Source organism: Myotis nattereri (assembly GCF_964212035.1).
Source record: "Myotis nattereri genome assembly, chromosome: 1".
In the NCBI taxonomy this organism is placed as follows: domain Eukaryota; kingdom Metazoa; phylum Chordata; class Mammalia; order Chiroptera; family Vespertilionidae; genus Myotis; species Myotis nattereri.
In genome coordinates this window covers 24,131,040-24,157,444 of record NC_138075.1, presented here as the reverse complement: position 1 = coordinate 24,157,444, position 26,405 = coordinate 24,131,040, and the positions used below count along the sequence as shown (strand labels likewise).

The 26,405-nt window shown below is 44.0% G+C and overlaps 1 protein-coding gene across 2 annotated transcripts; it reads right to left on the bottom strand.

Annotated features, from left to right (window-relative positions):
* Nucleotides 1-20: 20 nt before the first annotated feature.
* On the bottom strand, nucleotides 21-26,134 carry ENTPD5 (ectonucleoside triphosphate diphosphohydrolase 5 (inactive)). Of its 2 annotated transcripts, none has more exons than XM_081100315.1 (13): nucleotides 25,503-26,134; nucleotides 24,531-24,610; nucleotides 22,959-23,102; nucleotides 17,427-17,502; nucleotides 17,115-17,150; nucleotides 16,706-16,794; nucleotides 16,316-16,395; nucleotides 15,147-15,208; nucleotides 13,461-13,562; nucleotides 12,650-12,790; nucleotides 7,554-7,610; nucleotides 6,746-6,861; nucleotides 21-1,070 (listed from the first exon to the last, which is right to left on the bottom strand). In XM_081100315.1, exons 1-13 carry the CDS (start codon nucleotides 25,717-25,719, stop codon nucleotides 1,002-1,004), a joined length of 1,269 nt encoding a protein of 422 aa, XP_080956441.1. In that variant the 5' UTR covers nucleotides 25,720-26,134; the 3' UTR covers nucleotides 21-1,001. The 2 variants fall into 2 exon arrangements, with proteins under 2 accessions (XP_080956441.1, XP_080956440.1); XM_081100314.1 differs by lacking the exon at nucleotides 21-1,070 and adding an exon at nucleotides 3,032-3,611.
* Nucleotides 26,135-26,405: the final 271 nt, after the last annotated feature.

The window sequence follows — 26,405 nt, the reverse complement described above, 5'->3', positions numbered from 1 at the left end:
TTACAATTTTTGTTGAAAATAACTTTTTATTACTAAAACAACTTAAGGTGCTATCTCATTCATTTTCACTTGTTAACAATCCTTTCTAAAGAGAAGATCTATAGTTTTTTTTAAATGCTGGTCATAAATTTATACAATTAGCTTTTGATAAAGAAGAATTAGAAATATTCAATTGATGATTTTTTGTTAGAATTACTGTTTTAAATTAAAAATAAATTGCTTTAACCTTTGTGGTAGGTGCACTGGACTTTCTAAAAAGAAAACCAAATCTGTTGCTCATTGTTACTTCCTTATCACAGCACCGGATTTCGCTTTTATTTATGGTTCCTCTCTGGGACACCACTGTCTGTTCAGTGACAAAACAATAAATAGTTTCATTGCACAGGTGTGAGAACTTCAGGAGCCAGGTCAAAGGGAAAATCTGATTAGCAGCAGAATTTGTCATATTTGGTTGCGGACTGGTAGCTGAAGAGTGTAGGGGTGCTGTGGGTGTTTGAAGAGCTCACTTCGCAGAACCAGAGATGCCTCTTGAAGAGATTTGGGGGATCCATTAGATTTGTATACTGTAGAGAAAATTTTGTCCAAAAGTCTGATTTGTTGATGAAATGAGAAGAAACAGTCTGCTTTTGAACCAAGCTAAACTATTCTGTTTAGTTTAGCTTAGTTACTGAAGGAATGAGAAAGATGTTTCTAAAGGGGAGCTTTTCAGGCAAATGCAGAAAATTTATAAGATACTAGAGTAAAAAATGATAGTGTCACAAAAGTTCCTGGAATCTCTGGAAAGATGTGCCCAGAATGAAAGATGGCAACTACTGTGAAAGTTGTATGACTACTAGCAGAGTCCAGAAAGGTAACCACTGAAGGGGGTGGGGGGCGTCGTCTTTCACAAAAATTGGAAAGGTAGCCCAGGAAAGAAGAACATGGACTCTCCAAAAGTATGCAAATAAATAAAATCAGGCAAAATAGGAAGAATTTTAAGGCACATCTTACAAGGCCCTCCGTTACCACAGAGGATGTTCTTCATATGATGATGGTGAACACACAACATCCACTATGTGCCAGGCCAGGTCCTAAGTATTTGAAATATATAAACACATTTATAGAAAAGAAACTTAACCAGCAATATTAGCCACTATAGGATTCCTCAATAAGAGGCCCAAAAGGTACACTAAGGGGCAAAAGGACATTATAGACAAGTCATTTTTTCTAAGAAATAAAAATTCTTATTCCATATTGCTCCTAACATGGATAAACTGGTTAATTCTCTCCAGATGTTCTAGTCAAGATTATCAGAATTTAGGTAAACACATTTCTGGAGTTAATGCATCTATCCAAGAGTTCTAGAGGTACTTGGGATGACCAAAGGAGTCTGAACAGCCTCTGTCCATAAGAAAATCTTCACAGACAAGCTATGACAAAGACCACGGAATCTTGCCTCTCTCAACCGTCAAACTGGTGGAGTCTTTAGTGAACACAGCTTACCTCTTGGGGAAAACACTTGGTTTCTACTAGAGAAACTGGTCTCTCCCTAATCATGTGGAACAACATTTAGTGTGTGACTGGTTCTAGCACTCAACCTGTGTGACAAAAATGTAAGGGGTCCAGAAGCCAAGTGTTCTACTAAAGGAGAGACCACAAAGGACTCGGGAGGAATTTTCTTCAGGAGATGGAAAGGCTGTGAAAGGAGCGATGAGAGAAGACCACTGAGAGGAGAGACTGCAGCGCCACATTGAAGGGATGTTTAACATCAGCGCTGTCCCAAATGCAATGAGCTGCCTCAAAACATGCTAACCAGAAGCTAAGTACAGCTACTTAGAAATGTTGAGGGGATTCTGCAACAGTTAGAAGGCTGGATTCTATCTTTGGGCTGTTTCCAACTCTAAAGATTGTATGACGTATTAGCATTCTTTTGAGGAAGACAATAGGTATCAAGGTGACCTTGGTATAAAAGTCAGTGTGAAAAAAGAAAATAAAGTCAGTATGAAGAATCTGAAAAAATTCCACAATGAAATAAAGAAACCAAACAACACACTAAAATGTGGGAGATAAAGATAAAATTTGGCTAGCTACTTGCACATCAGATGTTAACCACTTACTGACTCAGTGGAATAACTTTAAAAAAGGAGCTCTTAAAAAAAAAAAAAAAAAAAAAAAAAAAGGAGCTCTTGTGAGGGCCAGGTGTTTAATAACATTTTTTGGTGAGACAGCCAGAAGAAAGCTACTGTGATGGCTACAAGTGTGGAAGATACAAACTGCTGGAAAGAAGCTGGGGGTAAAGAGCCAAGGTCAAAGAGCCAGCCAACAGGAAGATCCTTCAAGCCCAAGGGCGCTGAGCGGGCAGACAAGAAGCAGGTGATGGGCCTATGGGAAAGTACGAGATAATGAATTTTAGGGGAAGTAATTCACAAAATGAAGGGCTCAGAGCATTCCAACCCAAAAAGAGAATCCACAGTGTGAGGGCCCAAATGGCCAACAAAATAAAATGTTAGCTTATCATCGAGAAGGTTATCAGAAACCCTGGAACTAGACAATTTAGGAGATGGTAGCTAAAATGATCAGGGGCCAGGTAGGAGGAAATGTTGCTATAAACAGAATAAAAGGGCAAACTGAAAGGAGCTACGGCCAAAATCTAGATCCTCCAATAGAAGAGTAGAGATGTACTTCTTAGAAATACAAAGAAATAAGATTAGGATGACAAATTACTATAAACAGAGCCTGGAAGGAGGCACTGGCACTGAATAAACACATATTCCTAGAAGGTTGGACATACTCATTCATCTCACGGTTGACATAAAAAGTTGATTAAAAGAAGGTGGCCTATACAAGGCAGCCACGCTCTCCCAAAACATGTCCTTAGAGACTGGATGGCCTCTTTTCTTAAGGCTGTACAGGTAGGAGTTGCTCTCCTGCTAAGAGGACAGCTCTCAGCTGGCTGATTGGAGCTAGCACAAAGCAGGACCACACAATTTCAGAGATGGGACCTTTCTTTCCTCTTGAATTACAAAACCAGGTATTTTTTCCTCTCTTTTTTGGGCAAGTGAGTGGATGGGTATGGTAAGGGTGGGACCAGGCAATGTGCAGGGAGGAAAAATATACTGGTGTTGACAGGCTATGGGATTGCAATCAGTCAGCTAAGATTAGCATGTAAGAGGAAACTTAAAATGTTCAAAAGGAAAGAGGCACTCAAAGGGTTGAAATGAGATTTTTCTTTGGTTAAGTTCCAAAGCTATTCCTTTTGGCTCTCTGTGACACACAAGCATGCTCAAAAATTTAGACTCTAGTACCAGCCGTGCAAGCAGAATGGTTAGGTACCAGTTCCTATTAGATGTGTAAAATTAATTAAACCCAAATCTCTAGACTTCAGGGCAAGAGCTGTCTACAAAAACCTCTTCCTCCTGATGAAGCCAGCTGCTGGGTTTCAATCCAGGTGGTTTCCAGACCGCCTCATAACATGACTGAATCTTGTCTCCTTCTCCCGTTAAAAGGTTGTTGGCAAATGCGGGCCTCAGAGGAAGGGTGTGGCCTCAGTGGGAGATGCCCAGAGACTGCAGCAAGTGAAAGGTGGCCCCCAAGGCCCAGCCTGTCTCTATGTTGTTCACTTTCTTTGTGAGCTGTTGGGGAGGAGAAAAAAAAGCCTTCACATTTTCATTCAATTTTAGCAAGCAGGACATGGGCAAAGATCGCCCACATGGCCAAACCAAGGCAAATTGGACGTAGTCAGTCTGGAGGCCTCCCCACAACCCGTTTCTGCAAGTTTCCTTCCTGCCGTGGCCTATTACTGGCCCCTTGCCAAGCTGATCCCTGAATATTCTGGCCCAGAAAGTGGTCTCACCCAGGCTTTCGACAGGACCTTTGGAACTCTTTTCCTAATCCTGAAATTAGATATAATAGGAGTTGGGAATAGAGTTAGAGGTATGAACGCACATACTAAAGCTTCCCCACTCATACTTTGTAAGTAACTGCTGCTTCTTAAGCACTATTAACCATCTAAGGTTTTTAAGGCATTCTAGGCCAGGTTGAGCCTCAATTAGTTCATGACCCCATGTTAGACCCCAATTTCTCAACTACATAAAAGGGTTTCAGTTAGTATTTATCAAATTGTTTTCTTCAGAATCCTGAGGGTTCCTTGGAAGCGCTTCAAAGAGAAAGGGGGGCCATCTGGTGAGGAGTCCCAGGCCCTGTACCTCTGCTTCAACCAGATGCTCCACATACCAGTGTTACTGGCATTCTGCATAAGCTTTTGTTGAGTAAAGACCACCACACACATGCACACAAGTTTGGAAACCAGTGGATTGGTTTTAGTCTGTCTTTCTAGTACTCAGTTTTATGACACAATACTTTGTTGACCTGAGGAAATCCAATCTAGTCACTGTGCCAAACACTGGGAGAATGGCATGTGGATCATCTTGAGGTTTTGTCTGAGATACCTGAGTCAAACTGGGAGTGTCCCCCAATCAAATGCTCTCCTCTGTTCTGAGGACTGGGCTGAGAGCCTAAAGACCTAGATGCTGAAGTGAAGCTATCTCGGGCAGGACTGTGAACCCCTGATTTAAATTGTGTTGCCACTGAAATCATAAAGAGCAAAAGGATGCCAGCACTGGAAATGGCAGAAACTTGTCCTTACATGATTTGGTTATAGTTGTTACTTAAGTAGAGAAAGTTGCTAACTCAGTACTATGTACTAAGGGCTTAGGATGACCTCTCTAATCCACAAATCTCTCCCCAACTGTCTATACTACTAGCGACACCAATACTAATAACTTACACTACGTGCCAGGTAATGTGTTTCACAGGCATTATCTCAATTTTCATAACAGTCTTATAAAATAGGAACTCAAAGGATACCTGTGCTTTGGGTGAGGAACCTAAAAGTTAGAGGGGAAGTAAATCATTTAAGGTCACAGAGCCAGCAAGCTTGCAGAATCAGAACTTGAATCCAGATATGACGGACAACAAAGCCCATGCTATAAACACCACTATACTAAAGTACTGGCAGGTAACTCTTCTGTCTTAAGCACTTTAAATGCTGAAGCTCTTGGCAGGCAAAACACATGAAGTTCAAGTACCTTAGTACGAATGAGTTTATGACATCTGTATAACCCAACAAACTGGATAATATAAACTCATCCGGAACTGATGAAACAGGAAGGGGAAATGGCACAAGGAGGGGGGAGGAGGCTCAAAAAGAATACAGTCTACGTACTAGACCCCAAAGTTCAAAGCTGCCTTGTGCCATCTCCTTTAATAGACTACATGATATCTGAGGACAAAGACTGCATCTTACCCATCCTTGTAACTGTGGACGAAAAAGGGTCCCATAGTAAACCTGACTCAAGGTGGTCTGAACGTAAAACATCCTAACGAAAAGTGGGTCATGGTGGGTAGTCATGTCCTAGGCCTGTAGCTTCCTTGAGAAAGGTCAACCTTTACCTTTGAAATTGTCTCTTTTCTTTGTGCATCTAAGATAACATACCTTTGAAATGTCAGGGTAATTTTCTTTTCCAGACCCCTCGAAGGCACAACCACCCGCACCAGAGCACGAGACCACACTGTTGTATTGTTGCCCATGTGCCATTCAGTGTCCCGTAAATATTTACTGTCCTGTACCCACCGATGTATAAGATGCATCTCTGTGTTTTACTTTTTATCTAATCTCAGAGATTTCTCCACTTTGCTTTCTCCCACCTCCCTAATCTACCACCAAATGGATTTCATGTAACCCCCTTATATCTCCTTTGATTCTAATGTATAAAATAAACTGCAAACTGCCATTCTCTGGAGCATTTTCCCAATCCACTGAGATTTTGCTTCCCAGCAATGGTTGTCAGTTTGGCTCAAATAAACTCTTATAAGACTTTTTCTAACGCTGGACATTCTTTCATTGACATAAACATATGTGCAATTACTTAATTACTGTACTGAAAACCAGAAAATGGGATGGATAAAAGATATAAGATGTGTTTAGAATAAATAAATAAGTTACTACAATGTTGAGCCTGCCTATTCTGGAACAGGTGGACAGAGATAGGAAGATAAAGGGGGACCCAAGATTCAAGAAGCACTAAATATACAAGACACATATCAAATATATATGACATACTACATATACACAGGCATTCAACATTCATGAGATCTTAAGCCACTTGTTTGTGACACCCTTTTAGTCCCTCATGTCCTCTGCCAAATAAGACCATCTATTGGGCTGAGTACACTAATATTACCAGATAATGTACTTGCCCCTATGCCTCTCCAAACAGTGGAAATTTGTGCAATGGCTCCAGGCACCTCTGTCCTTGTGCCCCCTTGATTAAACTTCAGGTCTAGTACTTGCAACCAACCACACTGTCAGCAGCAGCAGAGGGAGGTAGGACATACCTACCCAGAATTCAGGAAGTGTGGCACTTCCAACCTGCTTGCACCCTACACTGTGTGTTCACCTGTCCCATTTCTTTCCTGTTGCTTCTTGTCCTGAGTTTCAAAATTGATTTAATAAACCATGGGGCCTGGGCATCTTCATTTGGATGCAAGCCTTCTGCTCTGTGACCTCTAGGATAGCTTTCCTGGTAACATACTTAGAAACTGCCTTTGCATCGAGGTAATTTCCCACACTCATAGTGTCTTGCACAGTGCTTGTCCATAGCCCGAATAAAAATCCTCATAATTCCACCTATAGTCACTCTTAACTCTTTCTTCCCAACTCCCAAATAAGAAGTCTGTTATGAGATTCCTCTGCCCTCTCTCTTGCCTGTAAGACGGTGCTGTCTGCAAAGCCAAAGCCATCCTTCAACAAGGCTGTGATGTAGCTGAGATCCATGCACAGGAAAGGACTGCCTGAGGTGAAATTTTCCAAGTTGTCACACACTGAAGGGGAGAGAGAGTAAAGAGTGGAATTCAAGTTTGCAGCCAACTGAGAGGTGTGTAATTTTCTCTAAATATAGACTTGGAATAAGCAAAGCAGGATTCTCCATTTGGCTGATGCCTTGGAGTCTTAGAGGCTAGAACTGTGCACTGACAGCCTCTACAAGACTGCAGCTTCTTAAGAACGTGCAGATTTCTGATGTAATATCTTATCTACTCAAATTTACATGGGCCCTTGTTTATTTGCTAAATTTCTCTGTCTATTCTTTGGGCTTAATTCAACCACATTCCTTATATATTATTAATGCTGAAGCCCTGAGGACAGGGAAATACCAGTTAGCATTACTTTAAGGACACTGGATAAGATTATTTATGTTTCCAATGGACTCTTTCCAGGAAACCTCTGTGGCTATTTCCCATATATTTTGGTGTTTGATGTTTCATTAGCATTAATAACACTATTTCAACTAAAAAGCACACACCAGAAATGTAGAAAAGCAGGTTTTCACCATCTTCCTAAAGCTTCTTCTATTCTCACATTTTTCTATGCCACTTATGCTTTAAGTTCCTGGCAAGGACAGAAAACCAGCCTCTGAGAGGCTTCCTGCTGGCTGTGGAACGTCGGGACACGTTAAGGTCCCTGGACTTTGCACAGCCTCTCAGACTCGCTGTTAAGGGGTGCCACTGACACTTACCTTCCTTTGCTTTTCTTTCAAAGTCTTCAACTTTTAAAATACCCCCCTTTTCATAATCTGGAATGAAGCAGAAGAGTCGCTGATGTCAAAAAGTGTCAAAGAAACATAAGAAAATTCATCCTAGTGAGATTTGTAATAAAGAAAAACAGGAAATAAAATTCCCAACATTAGAGAATAAATATACATGATATTCATACAAAATAATCTATGCAGTCTGTTTATTTATAATCTATTTTATGTTATATGTATTTAACCACAATAAAAATTTGATTCATTTGCAAAAACACACTAGAAAATAGAAAATCAATTCATATCTCAGGCCATGACAGATTCCATACATACATCATCACAGCTAAACAAAAACATTACTACTGTGATAAAAAAAAAGTTAAAAAGGGGAAGGAGGAAACTTTAGGGTAATATATATGGTTTTAAATATTGAATTTGGTAATGGTTTCAGGGGTGTATGTCAAAATTAGCAAAGTATACATTTTTCCACGTCACACGGGTAATGTGCTGATGTAACAAGGTTTGAGGGAGGCACATCTCACAAAAGAGTGTGAATACCCAATCACCACACTTATGAACTACCTGTACACTTTAAAATATGTACATTTTATGCTGAATGGAATAAGTCAGGGGACAAAAACTGTATGATTTCACTTATATGTGGACTCTAAAAAACAAAACAAACAAAATGAAACAGACTCACAAATATAAAGAATAAACTGATGGTTGCCAGAGGGGAGAGGGATGGAAGGATGGGCAAAAAAGGTAAAGGGGACTAAGAGGCACCAACCTCCAGTATAAAATAAATAGATCCCGGCATGTAATGTACAACACAGGGAATATAGTCAACAATATTGTAAGAACTTTGCACAGTGACAGATGGTTACTAGACTTACAGGGAGATCACTTTGTAAGATATATATAAATAAATGTTGAATCACTATTTTGTACACCTGAAACTAATATTATGTCAACCATCTAATCTAATAAAAGGGAAACATGGTAATTAACCGTACCTCCGCTACCCTTCCCATTGACTAATCAGGGCAATATGCAAATTAACTGCCAGCCAAGATGGCGGCCAGCAGCCAGGCAGCTTGAAGCAAACATGAGGCTTGCTTGCTTCAGTGACGGAGGAATTCAACGTTCCCCGCCTGCCGCTGCCGGCCTCTGAGCTTGCAGTTTGAAACACTGTTACAAATATAGAAGCTAAACAAAACCCCAGAAACCTGCTTTCAGCCAGCCGGGATCTCAGAGCTGGAGTTGAAACAGTGTTTCGATTATAGAACCCAAACAAACCAGATACCTGAGAGTCCTAAGAGCTGGAGCCAAGCCTCAGAGCTAAAGCTGGCCCAGAATAAAAAAAAAGAAAAGAAAAAAAGGAGCGGTTGGGAGCTTCAGTCACACGCCAGCTTGAAAACAGCCCTCAGCCCCTCAACCAGACTGGCCAGGCACCCCACTGGGGACCCCCACCCTGAAGGGTGTGTGACCAGCTGCAAACAGCCATCATCCCCTCATCCAGGCTGGCCAGGCACCCCAGTGGGGACCCCCACCCTGATCCAGGACACCCTTCAGGGCAAACCAGCTGGCCCCCACCCGTGCACCAGGCCTCTATCCTATATAGTAAAAGGTAATATGCCTCCCAGCACCGGGATCAGCGGAGCCGCGAAGCCTCCCGGCACCAGGATCAGCGTGACAGGGGGCAGCGCCCAAACCCCCTGATCGCCCTGGAGCTCTGTGTGTAACGGGGCAGGGACACAACCTCCCTATCCGGCCTGCTCTGTTCATGACAGGGGAAGGAGCCCCAACCCCCTGATCAGCCCTGCTCTGTGCCTGATAGGGGGGAGCTTCCCAACCCCCTGATCGACCCTGCTCTGTACATGACAGGGTACGGAGCCCCAAACCCCCTGATGGGCCCTGCTCTGTGAGTAACAGGGGGCAGCGCCACAATCCCCTGATTGACTCTGCTCTGTGCGTGACAGGGGGTCGCGCCGCAACCTCCCCATCGACCCTGCCTTGAGTGTGACAGTGGGCGGTGCCCCAACCCCCAAATCGGCCCTACCCTGAGCGTGACTCAGGGTGGCATCGCAACCTCCCGATCCGCCCTGCTCTGTGCATGACGGGGCGGCGCCCCAACTCCCCAATCAGCCCTGCTTCTGAGCCCGACCAGGGGCTGCACCTAGGGATTGGGCCTGCCCTCTACCACTCGGGAGCAGGCCTAAGCCAGCAGGTCGTTATCTCCTGAGGGGTCCCAGACTACGAGAGGGCACAGGCCGGGCTGAGGAACCCCCCCTCCCCCCCGAGTGCACAAATTTTTGTGCACCGGGCCTCTAGTCCTATATAATAAAAGAGAAACATGCAAATTAACTGTCCCTCTGCTGTGCTCAAGCCATGCCCACAAGCCACACCCACCAGCCAATCAGGACTGAGTATGCAAATTAACTCAACTAAGATGGTGGGCGGCCACAGAGCAGGAGCGAGCAGCCAAGCTTCCCTCCTGAACGGCCCTGGGCTCCACTCAAGGCTACAAAGTTTCAATTATAGAAGATAAATCCCAGAAAAAAAAAAGAAAAAAAGAAGAGGCTGGGAGCTTGGCTCGTGGGGTGGTTGGGGGGTCGTGGCCAGCCTGAAAACGGCCATCAGCCCCTCACCCAGGCTGGCTAGTCAACCCAGTAGGGACCCCCACTCTGAAGGTGGTGTGGCCAGCCTGAAAACAGCCCTCAGCCCCTCACCCAGACTGGCCACACCCCGTGGGGTGAGGGTCGGCACTGGAGGGCTTGACCAGCCTGAAAACAGCCATCAGCCCCTCACACAGGCAGGCCAGGCACCCCAGTGCGGACCCCCACCCTGTAAGGCAGCGGTTCTCAACCTGTGGGTCACGACCCCTTTGGCGGTCGAAGGACCCTTTCACAGGGGTCGCCTAAGACCATCCTGCATATCAGATATTTACATTACGATTCATAATGGTAGCAACATTACAGTTATGAAGTAGCAACAAGAATAATTTTATGTTTGGGTCACAACATGAGGAACTGTATTTAAATAGCCAGAAGGTTGAGAACCACTGCTGTAGTGGATGTGGCTGCCTGAAAACGGCCCTCAGCCCCTCACCCAGGCTGGCCAGGCACCCCAGCAGGACCCCCACCCTGATCCGGGACACTCTTCAGGGCAAACCAGCCTGCCCCACCTGTGCACCTGGCCTCTATGCTATATAATAAAAGGGTAGTATGCAAATTGACCCTAACAGCGGAACGGCTGGGAATGACTGGTCACTATGACACACACTGACCACCAGGGGGCAGACGCTCAATGCAGGAGCTGCCCCCAGTGGTCAGTGCACTCCCACAGGGGGAGCTCAGCTCAGCCACAAGCCAGGCTGATAGCTGCCAGCACAGCGGTGGTGGCGGGAGCCTCTCCGACCTCCTTAGCAGCGCTAAGGATGTCCGACTGCAGCTTAGACCTGCTCCCCGCTAGCAAGTAGACATCCCCCGAGGGCTCCCAGGCTGCCAGAGGGATGTCTGACTTCCAGCTTAGGCCTGATCCCCCTGGGAAGTGGGCCTAAGCCAGCAGGTGGACATCCCCCGAGGGGGTCCCAGACTGCAAGAGGGCACAGGCCGGGCTGAGGGACACCCCCCTCGAGTGCACAAATTTTTGTGTACTGGGACTCTAGTCCTATCTAATAATAGAGAAACATGGTAATTAACCGTAACTTCGCTACCCTTCCCATTGGCTAATCAGCAAGATATGCAAATTAACTGCCAACCAAGATAGCGGCCGGCAGCCATGCAGCTGAAGCGAATATGTGGTTTGCTTGCTCCAGTGACGGAGGAAGCCAAGGTTCCCCGCCTGCCGCAGCCCAGCTCTGAGCTCCAGATGCAACAATGTTGCAATTATAGAAGCTAAACAAACCCAGAAACCTGCTTTCAGCCGGCAGAGGGGTCAGAGCTTAGAGCGCCAGTGATGGCAACAGAGTTTCAATTATAGAAGCTAAACAAACCCAGATGCCTGCTTTCAGCCAGCCACAGCCTCAGAGCTGGAGCCGGCTCTCAGCTCCAGCGACAGCTATAGAAGGTAAATAAATCCCAGAATAAAAAAAAAAAGAAAAAAAAAGAGCCTGGGAGCTTCAGTCGCCTGGCAGCCTGAAAATGGCCCTCAGCCCCTCACCCAAACTGGCCAGGCACCCCAGTGGGGACCCCTACCCTGAAGGAGGTGTGACCAGCTGCAAACAGCCACCAGCCCGTCATCCAGGCTGGCCAGGCACCCAAGCGGGACCCCCACCCTGATTCGGATCACCCTACAGGGCAAACCAGCCAGCCCCCACCCGTGCACCAGGCCTCTATCCAATATAGTAAAAGGGTAATATGCAAACTGACCCTAACAGCAGAACGACTGGGAATGACTGGTCACTATGACACACACTGACCACCAGGGGGCAGACGCTCAATGCAGGAGCTGCCCTCTGGTGGTCAGTTGCTCTCACAGCGGGGAGCTCTGCTCAGCCACAAGCCAGGCTGATGGCTTCCAGTACAGCAGTGGTGGTGGGAGCCTCTCCTGCCTCCTCAGCAGCGCTAAGGATATCCGACTGCAGCTTAGGTCTGCTCCCTGCTGGCAAGTGGGCATCCCCCAAGGGCTGCCGGGCTGCCAGAGGGATGTCTGATTGCCAGCTTAGGCCCAGTCTCCCGAGGAGCAGGCCTAAGCCAGCAGGTGGTCATCCCCTGAGGGGTCCCAGACTGCGAGAGGGCACAGGCCAGGCTGAGGGACCCCCTTCCCCCGAGTGCACAAATTTTTGTGCACCAGGCCTCTAGTATTTTAATAAAAAATAAAGTATGTGCATTTTATTTTATGTCAATTATACCTCAATAAGAAAGAAAAAAGACTTCATGTAAAATTTTAAGGCCATTTTCTAGCTTTAAAAGATTCTCAATCATATGCCCCCTTCCATTCGAGTAACTAGCGCCACTCAACAACCAGCACTGAAGAAGAGTAGGATGATCACCTCCGACCAAGCATTTCAGAGAATCCCTCTCCCTTTCCCACCAGAGCCTTGCCCAGTGTCCTCCCTGACCTGACACCTGGCGTGAACTTACCAATCATGTGTGTGTCAACAGCTCGATCATAGTAGTAAGAGAAAGCATAGAAGGAGCTTCTCTGGATCTCATCTGGCTGGTGAAGTTTTCCTTGGACCACCCTCAGCACTTCAGCATAGCAGGGCTCAAAGCCCACTTCCCCTGCCAGGGCAAAGTGCACAGGGACACGGTGAGAAAAATGACAGGGAAGGACCACTCTCTGAGACAAGCTACTGGCGCCAACGAGGACACAGGAGGAGGAAACAAGGACAGCTGAGGCTCAGGACAAAAGGCTTACAGAGGTGAGCGAAATTCCATAGCCTCGCCGTCCGGAGGAAAGGCACCTGCTTCTCTATGAAGCGCCCTCCCTGACCTGTGCTCATCAAAAACAGCCCCAGTCAGCCTAGAGCTGCTGCCTCACAGTATGTTTCATGGTGCTTATGAGAAGTAGCTAGAAGGCTTGCCTGCTTCCTTTACTAGAAAAATCAAGTTCTTCCTTGATTTCAAGGTCTATGCCTTTTATAAAACTTAAAATGAATTATTCTCCCTATCATCTCAATTTTCAGGCTCACCCCGCTGAGGGCAGAGACCCTTAATGCATGAGACCCCAGGTCTAATGAATCCACAACACTGGGCCAGGGCAAGAGCAGGATACAGAACGACAGCTGTTCACGGTCACTTCCCACTATGTCTTGGAGGCGTACCAATATCTCTTTGCAATGAGTCTCTGCAATATGGCAAGTTTCTCTTGAGCTCTGTAAAAAGTTTCACATGAACTTCTCCAGACTTCAAGTGTAAAAATAATTTCAACCAGTGAAAAAACATCACTTGCCTTCTTGGATGCCGCCATACTGGTATTTCACGCCCCCAAAAATCCACTCTGCTTCTAACCATCTTGGTAGACAGGCACTTCGAAAAGTATGTCCCTCAGTCCCTGAAAGGAAAACACCAGACCACAAAGTAAGAGGCAAGGATGTGAGAGAGGGAGGCAAGCAAGAAGCCACTAAGGTGGAAAGTAATCACCAAGGTGGCTGGGCTTTCCAATCATATTAAATTGGTTCCATGACTATATCCTAGGACAGGAATTCTTAACAAGGGTTCATAGCCGGGCTTCATGGTGTTGGTGAAGCCCCTAAAACTATGAGCACATTTCTGTCATATGTGCATTTGGTGGAAGGATCCATGGCTTTCATCACATCTGAAAGAAATCCCAAACCTACAATGGAATAAGTTCCCTCCTTTCTAAAAAAAAAGAAAAAGGGTGGGGGGGTGGGGGTTGAGAAATACTGTTCTACTTTTCTCATTGGTTGTTATGAGGCTTAAATGAAACACATTTATAAACTGAAATGCTATACAATCATCACCACAAAATAGCTTACTGGCTATTATTGCAAAGTAATACAAAGTGCTTTAAATGTAAAATCTTACTTAAGGTGAGGAAAGGGGCACAGAAAGGTAGCTAACTTGCCCCAAATCACAAAACTGAAACTGAACCCAATTCTACCTGACCGCAAAAGCTGAGCTCTTGCCCAGCCCATGTGGCTCAGTGGTTGAGTATCAACTCATGCACCAAGAGGTCGCTGGTTTGATTCCTGGTCAGGGTACATGCCCAGGTTGTGGGCTTGATCCCCAGCCAATCGATGTTTCTCATCGATGTTTATAACTCTCACTCCCTCTCCTTTCCTCTCTCAAAAAATCAATAAAAACATACAAAGAAAAAGATTCGGTTAAAAAAAAAAAGCCAAACTTTTAACCCTTCTACCACCTGTGAGGAGGTGAACGGAGTTGCTCAGCTATTCCACCCTGCAAGTGGATTTTTCTGCATCTGTATCTCCCATGTAAAGCCAAGGGCTTGAGTAAGCTCCTACTAAATTTGCTCTCTGAGCCTTGAATTTCTGCAGATACTTCAGCCTCCTGGCCACAGGCTATTGCCCCATACAAACAGACCTTATTCTAGAAATGACTAATAATGCATACCAAAACTTATCTGAACTCATAAAGGAAAAAAAGAATTTGCCATTATTATGTCCATTGTATAACATACTAAAGGCCCAGTGTACGAATTCGTGCACCGGTGGGGTCCCTCAGCCTGGCCTGTACCCTCTCAATCCGGGACCCCTAGGGGAATGTTGGACTGCCAATTTCGGCCCAATCCCTGCAGGCCAGGCCAAAGGACCCCACCAGTGCAAGAATCCGTACACTGAATCTGTGCACGGGGCCTCTAGTATGCATATAAGATCTTTGGTTAATCTCTTCTCGTCCTTCCCCACCCTCCTTCCCTCTGAGATTCATCAGTCTGTTCCATGTTTTCATGCCTGTGTGTTGAGCACCTGCCCCCTGGTGGTCAGTGCACATCATACCTACTGGTCGAACGATCAACCGGTCACTTGGGTTTTTATATATATAGGTGCTTCCTAATTTAGCATAACTCTTTCCTCCACAGAATCATTGCCAAGGGAGGGAAAAGGATTGGGTTCACTCTCACCAAACCCCAACCAGCACAGGTACCCAGACGAACCTTCTGTTTCCAGGGCTCCCAGAGTTGCTAGTCTTGCAGCTTTCAATCCAAATCCCAAGTAACTGTAAAATACAGGATTGACTACCTTCATGCTGGTCCTGAAGTTCTCCAGCCTAAAGCTACCTCTTTCAAAAGTAACATGGTTCCTCTGTAACCTATTCATCTAGTGTGGCTAAGTGGTAATTTCTGCACAGTTTAGATCAGGGCCCTGCAGTAACTACTTTCCACAGCTATGACTTAAAGGTCAGAGATAGTGACGCTGCCTAGGGTCCCACCCTGGGAACCATCCCCAGAAAAGCTCTCATCTTAGCTCCCAGACTCACTGTGATCAAATCCTAGGCTGGATTTTGAACATCTGAAGGCAAACTCAATGGAGTTGGCACAGAGCTTTGGTTGAGCTTTACTGAGTGTCCTCTTTATAGAGAAAACTTTTGACTCTTTAAGTCATATATGTTGGAAGCCAAGAATGAATAAATCCTTGGATTCCTTGGTACAAGCATGTCAAACCCACAAGTTTGACATGCTTGCCTTGGCATTTGGTAAGTGAGTTGATTTTCAGGTAATAGGCCTTCAGGGAATGGTAAAGACCATGTAAGGCTTGTCAGATGCAATAATAGATGTGAAAATGCTTTTAAAAGTTAAAAGAGCCCTGACCGGTTTGGCTCAGTGGATGGAGCATCAGCCTGTGGACTGGAGGGTCCCAGGTTCGGTTCCGGTCAGGGGCATGTAACTTGGTTGCGGGCACATTCCCGGTGGGGGGTGTGCAGGAGGCAGCTGGTCGATGTTTCTCTCTCATTGATGTTTCTAACTCTCTATCCCTCTCCCTTCCTCTCTGTGGAAAATCAATAAAATATATTTTTTTAAAAAATTAAAAAAAAAAAAAAAGTTAGAAGACTTGCCCGGCCGGCATGGCTCAGTGGCTGAGTGTAGACCTATGAACTAGGAGGGCACGGTTTGATTCCCAGTCAGGGCATGTGCCCGGGTTGTAGGTTCAATTCCCAGTGGGAGTCATGCAGGAGGCAGCCAATCAATGATTCTCTCTCATCATTGATGTTTCTATCTCTCTCTCCCTCTCCCTTCCTCTCTGAAATCAATAAAAATATATTTTTTTAAAAAGTTAGAAGGCTCATACTACATGAAATATTATTCCTCCCTGTCCCCCTCCTCACCTATATGTATAGAGCTTATAAGTTCTGTTAAACATCTCAAAGGAAGTGAGGTAGCCCCTAGGGGTTTGTTCCAGGGTGTTCTGAAAATTAAAAAAAAGCAAAAAGGCTATTTAGAATGGGTGATCATTCTAAGGATGTCATCACCACCATCCCTGTCCCTCCCCCAGAAAACAAGAGATGACGGAGACAGATTAAACTGCTAATCTCATATGGCTTGAGGAAGCAAAGGGACTCTGAACAGTGATAAAGGAAAGTCCACTCAGTTATTAATTTATTCTACTCAGCCTATTTGTGGTGGAGCTGCTGCCTAAAAATAGGGCACCACTTTCCTAGCACCATGATATGCCTGCCAAGTGAGTTGCTAACCAAACCTTCATGGTAATGACTCACCTGAAACTGGGGTAGAAATGTGATTTGGGTGGAGGCTCCCCCCAGGTCCAAGGTCCCCACAGTCTCCTGACTGTGGCCATGCAGCTGACCTGTGGATGAGAGCCAGTTTGAAAATGTTCTGCTCCTGGACAGCCCAATACTTCTCGGTCTGCAATTTCTCTCCTGCCCTGGAGGAATTCCATAAACACTCCATTGCTTCCTGCCCCCATGGATTACAGGCAAATGTTAACCACGAAGGACTCTTGCTGCAGCTGAGGCCTTGAAGGCAGGTTATAAACACTAAATCCTGTCTTTCCTTTTCTCTTTTTTACAAAAGGAAAGAATAATACAGGAAAAAAGAAAGGTAATTTTGCAGTGACCCTGTGTGAAACCCAGTCAAAATCTTAAGATACACTTGAGACTGTATTACCTGTCAGAAAATTCACAGTGATCCAAGCTAATATGCCTAAAAAAGACAGAAAGACAAGGATTACATCACAGAGCACTTTCCCTCTCTTCTCGGGCCCCATCTTTGTTCTCTTTTCTCTCTAAAGTTCATGTCTAAAGTGCACACTTCCCTTCTCCCCATCCTACCATTTCCTGCTATTCCATTCCTCTATGCTTATTTGTTTCCCCTTAGTTCCTTTTTCTTCAGTACCCCCATCCTGTTCACAGTCCTTTAATCAGACCTTTTATTAACCCTGTCCCTCTCCCTCTAGAACATATATCAACACCTCTCCACCTTCGTAGGATCCATCCATGATGCTAACACTGTCATCTGGTACCAGGAAAGGTGACTTCTTGAAGATCTCTTTTACCTAGAGAAAAAGGAAAAAATTTGAATTCCCTAAGGCAATAAAATAGATTTCCATATTTTGGCTATGTCCTAAAAGGCTTAGAAAACTACTCTCTTCATTTTTCCCTAAATAAAATCTTAGAACTCATTCATTTTCCCTAAAGAAACTAGAAAAGGCCCAGCCGGTGTGACTCACGGTTGAGCATGAACCTAAGAACCAGGAAGTCAGGGCATATGCCCAGTTTACAGGCTGGATCCCCAGTAAGGGGGCCTGCAGGAGGCAGCCCATCAGTGATTCTCTCATCATTGATGTTTCTATCCCTCTCTCTTTCTCCCTTCCTTTCTCTGAAATCAATAAAAATATATTTTAAAAAGAAAAAAAGAGCTGGAGAAGGAACTAAGCAAGCTATTAGTGGTTTCTTGTAAAAAGAAAACACAGGGATTCCCTTGACTTTAAAATAAATTGCAACCAAATCATCTACATTTATAGGTGAACTGGACCTAGGAAAGGGCATACATTTGACCTTGCTCAAATCAGGATCCTGTAATTTTTTTAAAACAACTGATTAATTCTACCTGGATATGTACTGGAAGCTAGGAGGACCCCTTCCCACTCTATTTCTTAGATTAGCAGATAAACTTGGAGAGTAGAGAAGAGTTGGGCCTGGGGGGCTCCTTAGGCTACAATAAAATTTCTGCTGCTCTCTTATCAAATTCTAGTTTTTGTCCTTAGTGGTAAAGGAGCTCATGTCCCTGGGCTGAAGTACTCTGCTGCCAGCCCCTATCAAATGCTGGCACATGGCTAGGGACTCAAATTTGAATTTACTTATTCTATTTTAGAAGATGAGAATGAAGAGCTTGCGCAAATGCTCTTAACTCTCCATAAATATAGGTCAATAAGGTGAGTGTTATGTCTTATTTTTATATGATTATCATGTTGGGGAGGGAGAGGTCCCAAATAGAGATAGGAAAAATTCTAGTCTTGGTTGTTCTCATTTCTGACAGGACAAAACACTTCTTGCAGTGACCTCTGAACACTGTTTCAACCAGGAAAGGTCAGTTAAGTGATCCATAAACAAGCATTTAGGAAGATAGATAAGCAAACAGGAATAAACATAGTTTCTTCTGTTGCCCTCTCCACTCCATGCCTCTGCTCACAATTAATTCTCAACACTGCAGCCAAGAGTGGTGCTTTAAAAACAGACATCAGATTATGTCTCTCCTTAGCTCAAACCCTCCTGTGGCTTCCTTCTTAGAGAAAAAGCCGAAGTCCTTACATAGGCCTTTGATGCCCTACATGATAAACCCCTCCCACCTCTCTGAACTTATCTCCTACTTCCCTTCCATCACTCCCTCTCCTCTAGCCACCCTACCCTGGATGCTGTTCCTTGAACATGCCAAGCACATTCCTGATTTAGGTCTTTACACCTGTTTCTCTAGTATAGAATAGTTTACATTCACAAACGTTTTACATAGCTTGTTTCTTCATTCCCTTCAGATCTCTGATCAAATGCAACTTACCCATGAGGTCTTCCCTGACCACCCTATTTAAAATAGCATCTCTTTCACACTACCACCAGCATTTCGATCTGCCTTACCCTGCTTTATTTTTTCTCCATAGCTTCTAAAGTACCTGACATACTTTGTATTGACTTGTTCATTTTGTCTTGGAAACTAGGACGTTAGTTCCATTAAGACAGGGACAAGGAGAAACTAAGATGGCGGCATAGATAAACACCGGGAAATAGTCGCCTCCCACAGCAATTGAAAATTATCCCAAAGGACGGAGCAAACATCGTCCAGAACAACAGGAAGGCTGGCTGAGTGTAATTTCTACAACTAGAAGACAAGAAAAGCACGCTGAGAGCCAGAGGAGCTGCGGAGGCTGAGTGCAGAGGTGCGCGGCGGCTCGCGCGCACGGAAAGGGGGTGGCACCTGAGGACACGGCTGTCTTTTTGAATCACAAGCTCCCGACTGCTCTGAACTCCGGTTCTGGGAAGTCTCTGGGGACCCAGGACTCATACAGGGAGAGGCTGCTCTGTCAGGCGGCAGCGGGCGAACTTGAGGGCGGATTTCCCTCAGAGGTGCTTGCAGCCGTTACCAGGACACTGAGACGCGCGACTCCGGGCGCGGAGAATCAGCCATAGCTTCTTTCCCCGCCCTTTTGACTCCCTGAGACCCCGCCCCACCCAGGCTGCAGCAGAGGCTTTTGCATGTGAATGTACCTAACTACAGCCCAGCCAGGCAGACCCGGAACTTCCAAGAGAAGGCCCAAGGCCCCACAGCGGCTTGCACTGCTTCACAGCTGAGCCTCTTCGTGGAGGCTCCGGCTGTGTGGCCTCAGGCAGGGGCTGAATTAGCACCTCCTTAGATCCAGGAGCCACTGTACCCAGTGGTCAGAGGGGGACCATTCTCCCACTTCAGACACAGCTGCTTCCCACAGCCAATTGGCCTGGAGGTCAATTCCTCCCAGTGATCCTACAACAACCAAGGCACCAAGAGTGCACCAAGAGTGTCCACCCCAGGTAACTGGGGAGGCTGAGCCACTGGGCCCTACAGGACACCTGGCACGCAGGGCCACTCTATCAACACAGGGAAGCAGCCAAAATGCGGAGACAAAGAAACAGGTCACAATTGGCAGAAACGGAGGAGGACAGACGACTGGATATAGAGTTCAAGGCCACGTTTATAAGGTTTGTCAAGAATTTTATGGAAACCGCCGATAAATTTAATGAATCCATCAAGGAGTATAGTGAGACCATGGAGGACATGAAAAAGGACCAACTAGAAATTAAGCATACACTGACTGAAATAAAGAATAATTTACAGAGATCCAACAGCAGACAAGAGGATCCCAAGAATCAAGTCAAAGATTTGAAATACAAAGAAACAAAAAATACCCAACCGAAAAAGAAAAAAGAAAAGAGATTCAAAAAATATGAAGATAGTGTAAGGAACCTCTGGGACAACTTCAAGCGTACCAACATCAGAATTATAGGGGTACCAGAAGGAGAGAGAGGGCAAGATATTGAAAACCTTTTTGAAGAAATAATGACAGAAAACTTCCCCCACCTGGTGAAAGAAATGGACTTACAAGTCCAGGAAGCGCAGAGAACCCCAAACAAAAGGAATCCAAAGAGGACCACACCAAGACACACCATAATTAAAATGCCAAGAGCAAAAGATAAAGAGAGAATCTTAAAAGCAGCAAGAGAAAGACAGTCAGTTACCTACAAGGGAGTACCCATCCGACTGTCAGCTGATTTCTCAACAGAAACCATGCAGGCCAGAAGAGAGTGGCAAGAAATATTCAAAGAGATGAATAGCAAGAACCTGCAACCAAGATTACTTTATCCAGCAAAGCTATCATTCAGAATGGAAGGTCAGATAAAGAGCTTCACGGATAAGAAAAAGCTAAAGGAGTTCATCACCACCAAACCAGCATTATATGAAATGCTGAAAGGTATTCTTTAAGAAGAGGAAGAAGAAAAAGGAACTCTTACCATTTGCCACAGCATCGATGGAACTGGAGAGCGGATAAATACCACAAGATCTCACTTATTTGTGGAATATAATGAACAACATAAACTGATGAACAAGGACTGATCCAGAGACGGAGAGGCTTTGATTGGACTGTCGGGCCTTGGAGGGAAGGTAGGGGAGGGTGGGGGCAAGGGGGAAGGATCAACCAAAGGACTTATATGCAAGCATATAGGCCTAACCAATGGACACGGACAACGGGGGGGGTGAGGGGATGAGCGGGGGGGGGGGGGGGGCGGTAGAGGGTACACATATGTAATATCTTAATCAATAAAAAAATATTAAAAAAAAAAAGACAGGGACAGTGTTATTTTTGTTCCCTGCTCTATGTCCCACTTCACCAGTGCCCAGTACATAGTAAAGCACTTATATGATGAATAAATGAATGAATGAATGGATGAATGAATGAAGAATAGGGATTCAGATTTTCATAAGGACATTCCAGGCAGTTTGTCCTTGGGCAAGGGACTTAAGCCCTCTGTACTGACAGTCAAAGGAGAATCTATAATAATAAAAGGTAATATGCAAATCGACTGAATGGCAGAACAGCGGAACGACCTTCCGGACGAAGCTGGGGCTAAGAGGGCCAAACCTCTTGTACAAATTTCGTGCATCAGCCTCTAGTGGATTTATAAGACTGAATTAACACACCTAAATACAGAATCATTTTTTTGCTGTGATTTTTTTTTTGTTATAATGGGATTCTGCATATATTCTTCACAATATTAAATCTTATTAATCTTATTAATTTACACATTTTTGTATAATAAAATGTACAATAATGTTTAAAATATTGAGTTTTTTAAAACTCTCTGTACTTAGTTTTGATCTGAATGAGCGATAAAATAGATATCTTTAAAAATCTTTCATACTTTACAATTCTATGATTCTTCTCAAAACCTTTATACTGAGAGAAAAAAATAAGACACATACAAAAAAGAAATATAAAACTGTATGACTCCATTTACAGGAAATGTAAGAACACGTAAAACGAATCTATAATGACATAAAGCAAATCAGTTGTTGCCTGGTTTCACTGGAGGGGGAAATTGACTACAAAGGGGCACAAGCAACATATGTATTTGTCAACATTCATTTAATTGTATACTTAAAATTGATACATTTAATTGTATGTAAGTTATTTCTCATTAAAGTTGATTAAAAACAATTCTGCTGTAATAAGTTTAGAAAATTAAGAGCATCATGATCCTGGCCAGTGTGGCTCATTAGGTTGGGTGGTCTCCAGTGCACCAAAAGGTTGCCAGTTTGATTCCTGGTCAGGGCACATGACCAGGTTGTGGGCTTGATCCCCGGTAGGGAGCGTACAGGAGGCAGCCAATCTATGTTTTGCTCTCACATCAATGTTTCTCTCTCTCTCTCTCTCTCTCTCTCTCTCTCTCTCTCTCTCTCTTCCTCTCCCTTCCTCTCTCTCTAAAAATTGCTAAAAATATTTTTTTAAAAAAGAACATCATGGCCAAAACCGGTTTGGCTCAGTGGATAGAGCGTCGGCCTGCGGACTCAAGGGTCCCGGGTTCGATTCCGGTCAAGGGCATGTACCTGGGTTGCGGGCACATCCCCAGTGGGAGATGTGCAGGAGGCAGCTGATCAATGTTTCTCTCTCATCGATGTTTCTAACTCTCTATCTCTCTCCCTTCCTCTCTGTAAAAAATCAATAAAATATGTTTTAAAAAAAAAAAAAAAAAAAAAAAGAACATCATGGATAGAAAGTGCTTTAAATGTTTTAGGAAAAACTCCATAAATTCAAGAGTAATATTTTGAAATGCAAATAATTAGCTACAAAAGAGCCCAAAGTCACCACAGTGCTTTAGCAATGGTGCAATACTAAAGGTTAACATGCCAGAGGGCTTTAAACCCATAAAGAAAATATTTATATAGGGAAAAAGAATTACCCAAGATGCAGATGATTTCAAATATTACCTCAAAGAGCAGAGCCTGGGCTTTCTGTTCTGGCAGTAAGCGCAGTCCCGCTGTTGCCTTCAAAACCACTGGGGTCCTTTTCCAATGACTTCGGGGGATTGAGTCTTTGGCCACCTCCAAGAGCTCTTGAACAGTCTCAGCACCCTTCAAAAAGAGAAGAGCCGCTCATGCAGTAAAGAGTCCATATGGTGGCACTTGTATATTCCCTCATCATGTTTCTGTAGGAGCAGAAACCTAGACAAATGGGCTTCTTTGAAGGAGAATCCATTTCATTTTGGTTAAGTAGTAATAAAAATGATTCTTTTATAGTGTGATCATTTTAATTGATTGCTATTTTGTGTCTCATATAAATTAGCTTCAGGCCAAAAAGTTGAATATAGTGAAGGAAACACATACTGAGGAGTTAGAAAGCTTGCTTGCTAACCCTGTGCCTACCATAGGGGCTTCCTGGACTTGGCTTCCTCTGCTGTGAGATGGGATAGATTCCTCACACCACCACAAACTGCTGTGTACATTAATGTGGCAGACTGTGTGTAGTTTCCACACAAAGGCCAGCTGTAGCTATTATTATGCTACACTTTATATTATTTCCATTAGGACAAAATATGTCAGGTTCATTTTTACATCACTGACATCTACATGCATGGTACACAGTAATGCTCAATTTATGATTAATTCAAAAGCATTATTTTAAATCCTCTGTTTCCCTGAGTAAACACCTATCCTGATACATGCTGCCTCTTATAATCATTATAATTAATAGCAACCATAACACAATCTTCTTCTCTAAATGTTGAATCAGTCTTTCATAATGTAGTTGCTTTCAAGAGCTCCTAGTTTTCTAGCATTTTTGCCATTTCAAAACAGTGAGCTGAGAAAATAAGCATCTTCTCAGTTCTTCAAGTTCAAACTATTTTTAGCACTAGGTTTCCCTTTGGTTAGTGATTATGCTTGAGGCACTGAATAATATCTTTATAGCTGCTACCAAAGTTCAACATTCTATTTTATTCTGAATTATTATATTTTAATGTGGCCTCTGACACACTGGGTGTTGCATATGTTGTGGGTGCCCCAATGTGAAACACACAACAAAACCATTCATCCTCTGCCACCAAAGATTTTTTCATCATATATTCTTGCCTAATTTCCAGAGTATAGGCATGGTCTGTCCTATATCATGGTGTTCTGAAAGGAGTTCAATGGGTCAACATTCCCTAAATTGTCTGTCATGTTTATATCTCATACCCTATAGAACTTCATGTCCATCTTCTGCACCTACATTAATCAATGCAGCTGATGACTTCAAATAAAAATCTTAAACAGTAAATACAAAGGAAGCAATCTCTTAAAGAGATTCTAGCCTCCTTCCACCAAAGCCTTAATGAGTTCAGGATATAAAATTTCTGTTATCCAGGAGATTAGCAGAGGACAGAAAACCAATCTCACACATAACCTCAGTATCAGTAGTGAACAGCACGAGTTATTTAACAGCAGCTGTGTGGTGAAATTATCAAGATATTGAGAATCTAAACATCTTATTAAAATTAAAAAAAACAACAACCAACAACTCACCTGCTTAGGTTGATCTACAAAAGCAGAAAGTCCTGGCTTCACAGAATCAAAAATTTCCCCTTCCAGAACTGGAAGCTGTCCTATTTTGTCCAGGGATTAAAACAGAAGAGAGATGGCTGATTACCAAAAGTTAAGCTGCTTCTGATACTGGGCTGTCACACGACCTCCTAGATTAACCTGCTATTCCCTGAGCTATTCCAGGTGATCCCCCCTGCGAGGAATGGCTTGCAGGAGTATTGAGGAGGAGGACAGAGGATGATAGGCAATCCCTGAGAGTCCCCTTGTCATTTCTCTGGTGGACACCTAGTTCCTACTCCTTTCCCTAGGCTTTATATGTAACCTGAAGACAGAAACCCTGGAAATTCAGAAAAAATTATACATCAGGGTCCCTTCTCCCATTCTTCAAGGATGGTAGTGATCCTTCTCTCGAGACTACCTCAATATTCTCAATATTCTGCACCCAGAAGTATCAACCACCTTTCAAGAAAAGGAAAGACAGCCATAACCGGTTTGGCTCAGCGGATGGAGTGTTGGCCTGCGGACTGAAAGGTCCCAGGTTCGATTCTGGTCAGGGGCATGTACCTTGGTTGCAGGCACATCCCCAGTGGGGGTGTGCAGGAGGCAGCTGATCAATGTTTCTCTCCTCTCATCGATGTTTCTAGCTCTCAATCTCTCTCCCTTCCTCTCTGTAAAAAAATCAATAAAATATATTTTAAAAAAAGAAAAGGAAAGGAAAGACAAATTTCAGCTATACTTCTTGGACACATGGGTTTCAAACTATAGGCAACCCAGATCCCCCTTAATCTCACATTGAATTAAACATTATGTACTCAATTATAGTCCAAAATGTTCTCTGAAGAAAGACATTCAGGAGCCATAAGATTCTGTAATGCACATTACACACTCTCAGTACATTTGTTTCTACTAGAGTATGGATTTATTGACTCTGGTGAGGGTACCAGTTGCACTTACCTGCTATTTTCTGCACAAAGGTGTAAACATGAATTCGTGTTCCAGTGCTCCCTGCATCAAACATAATTCCATACAAGGTGCTGGTACTGACATTGATGGGGCACATGGAAGACAGGAAGACACCCTCAAACCAAGTCTGCTGGTCTCTGTGGAAGATAGTGCTGCAAACACAGGATGTCACTAACATGAAAAAGGCTGCTCCCCAGGAAGTGGCCATTCTCTTCCCAAGGTGCGGTGAGTCTCTAGACCTTTGTTGTAGAAGCAGTGCCGCTCAAACACCTGCAGTGGCTTATAGGATAAAGACACGCAAGCTTAGATCAAGTGGCCTTTTTGTTTACACCTGTAAAAGAAGAAACACCCATCATAGAAGTACCACCCCTTTCCTAAGGTGCTCCTTCTTCTCTATTTCTAATAACCAGAACAACCAGATAGACCAGGGTGACACAGACTCTTAGGACCTTTTCTGAAGGCTATCTGGTTGCAAAAGGAAATTTGAGTTTTAAAATATATTTAACCAAGCTCTGCTTTTAATTGTAGGGTGGATCTCACATATTCAAAAGCTCTCTCTGACACCTTGCTCCTATCGTAGTCAAATTTTATTCTCGCCACTCTGACAACTTTGTCTTTAGATCATATACTAACCCTCTCTCCCTGCTACCTCTCTTTCTTCTTTTTGATATAAGAAGCTTCAATTTCTGAAATAAAGTTATAAAGTTCCAAAGGAGTTATAAAGTCCCAGCACCAGGGTGTTCCCAACCTTCAAAAATCAGGTCATTGGACTGACACTGTGACCAACAATGTTGACATTGGCTTGCACATGCAACCACATTTCAAGGAAATAATCAACTTAATTTAAAACACCTAAATAGGCCTTAACCCAGGGGTGGGCAAACTTTTTGATTC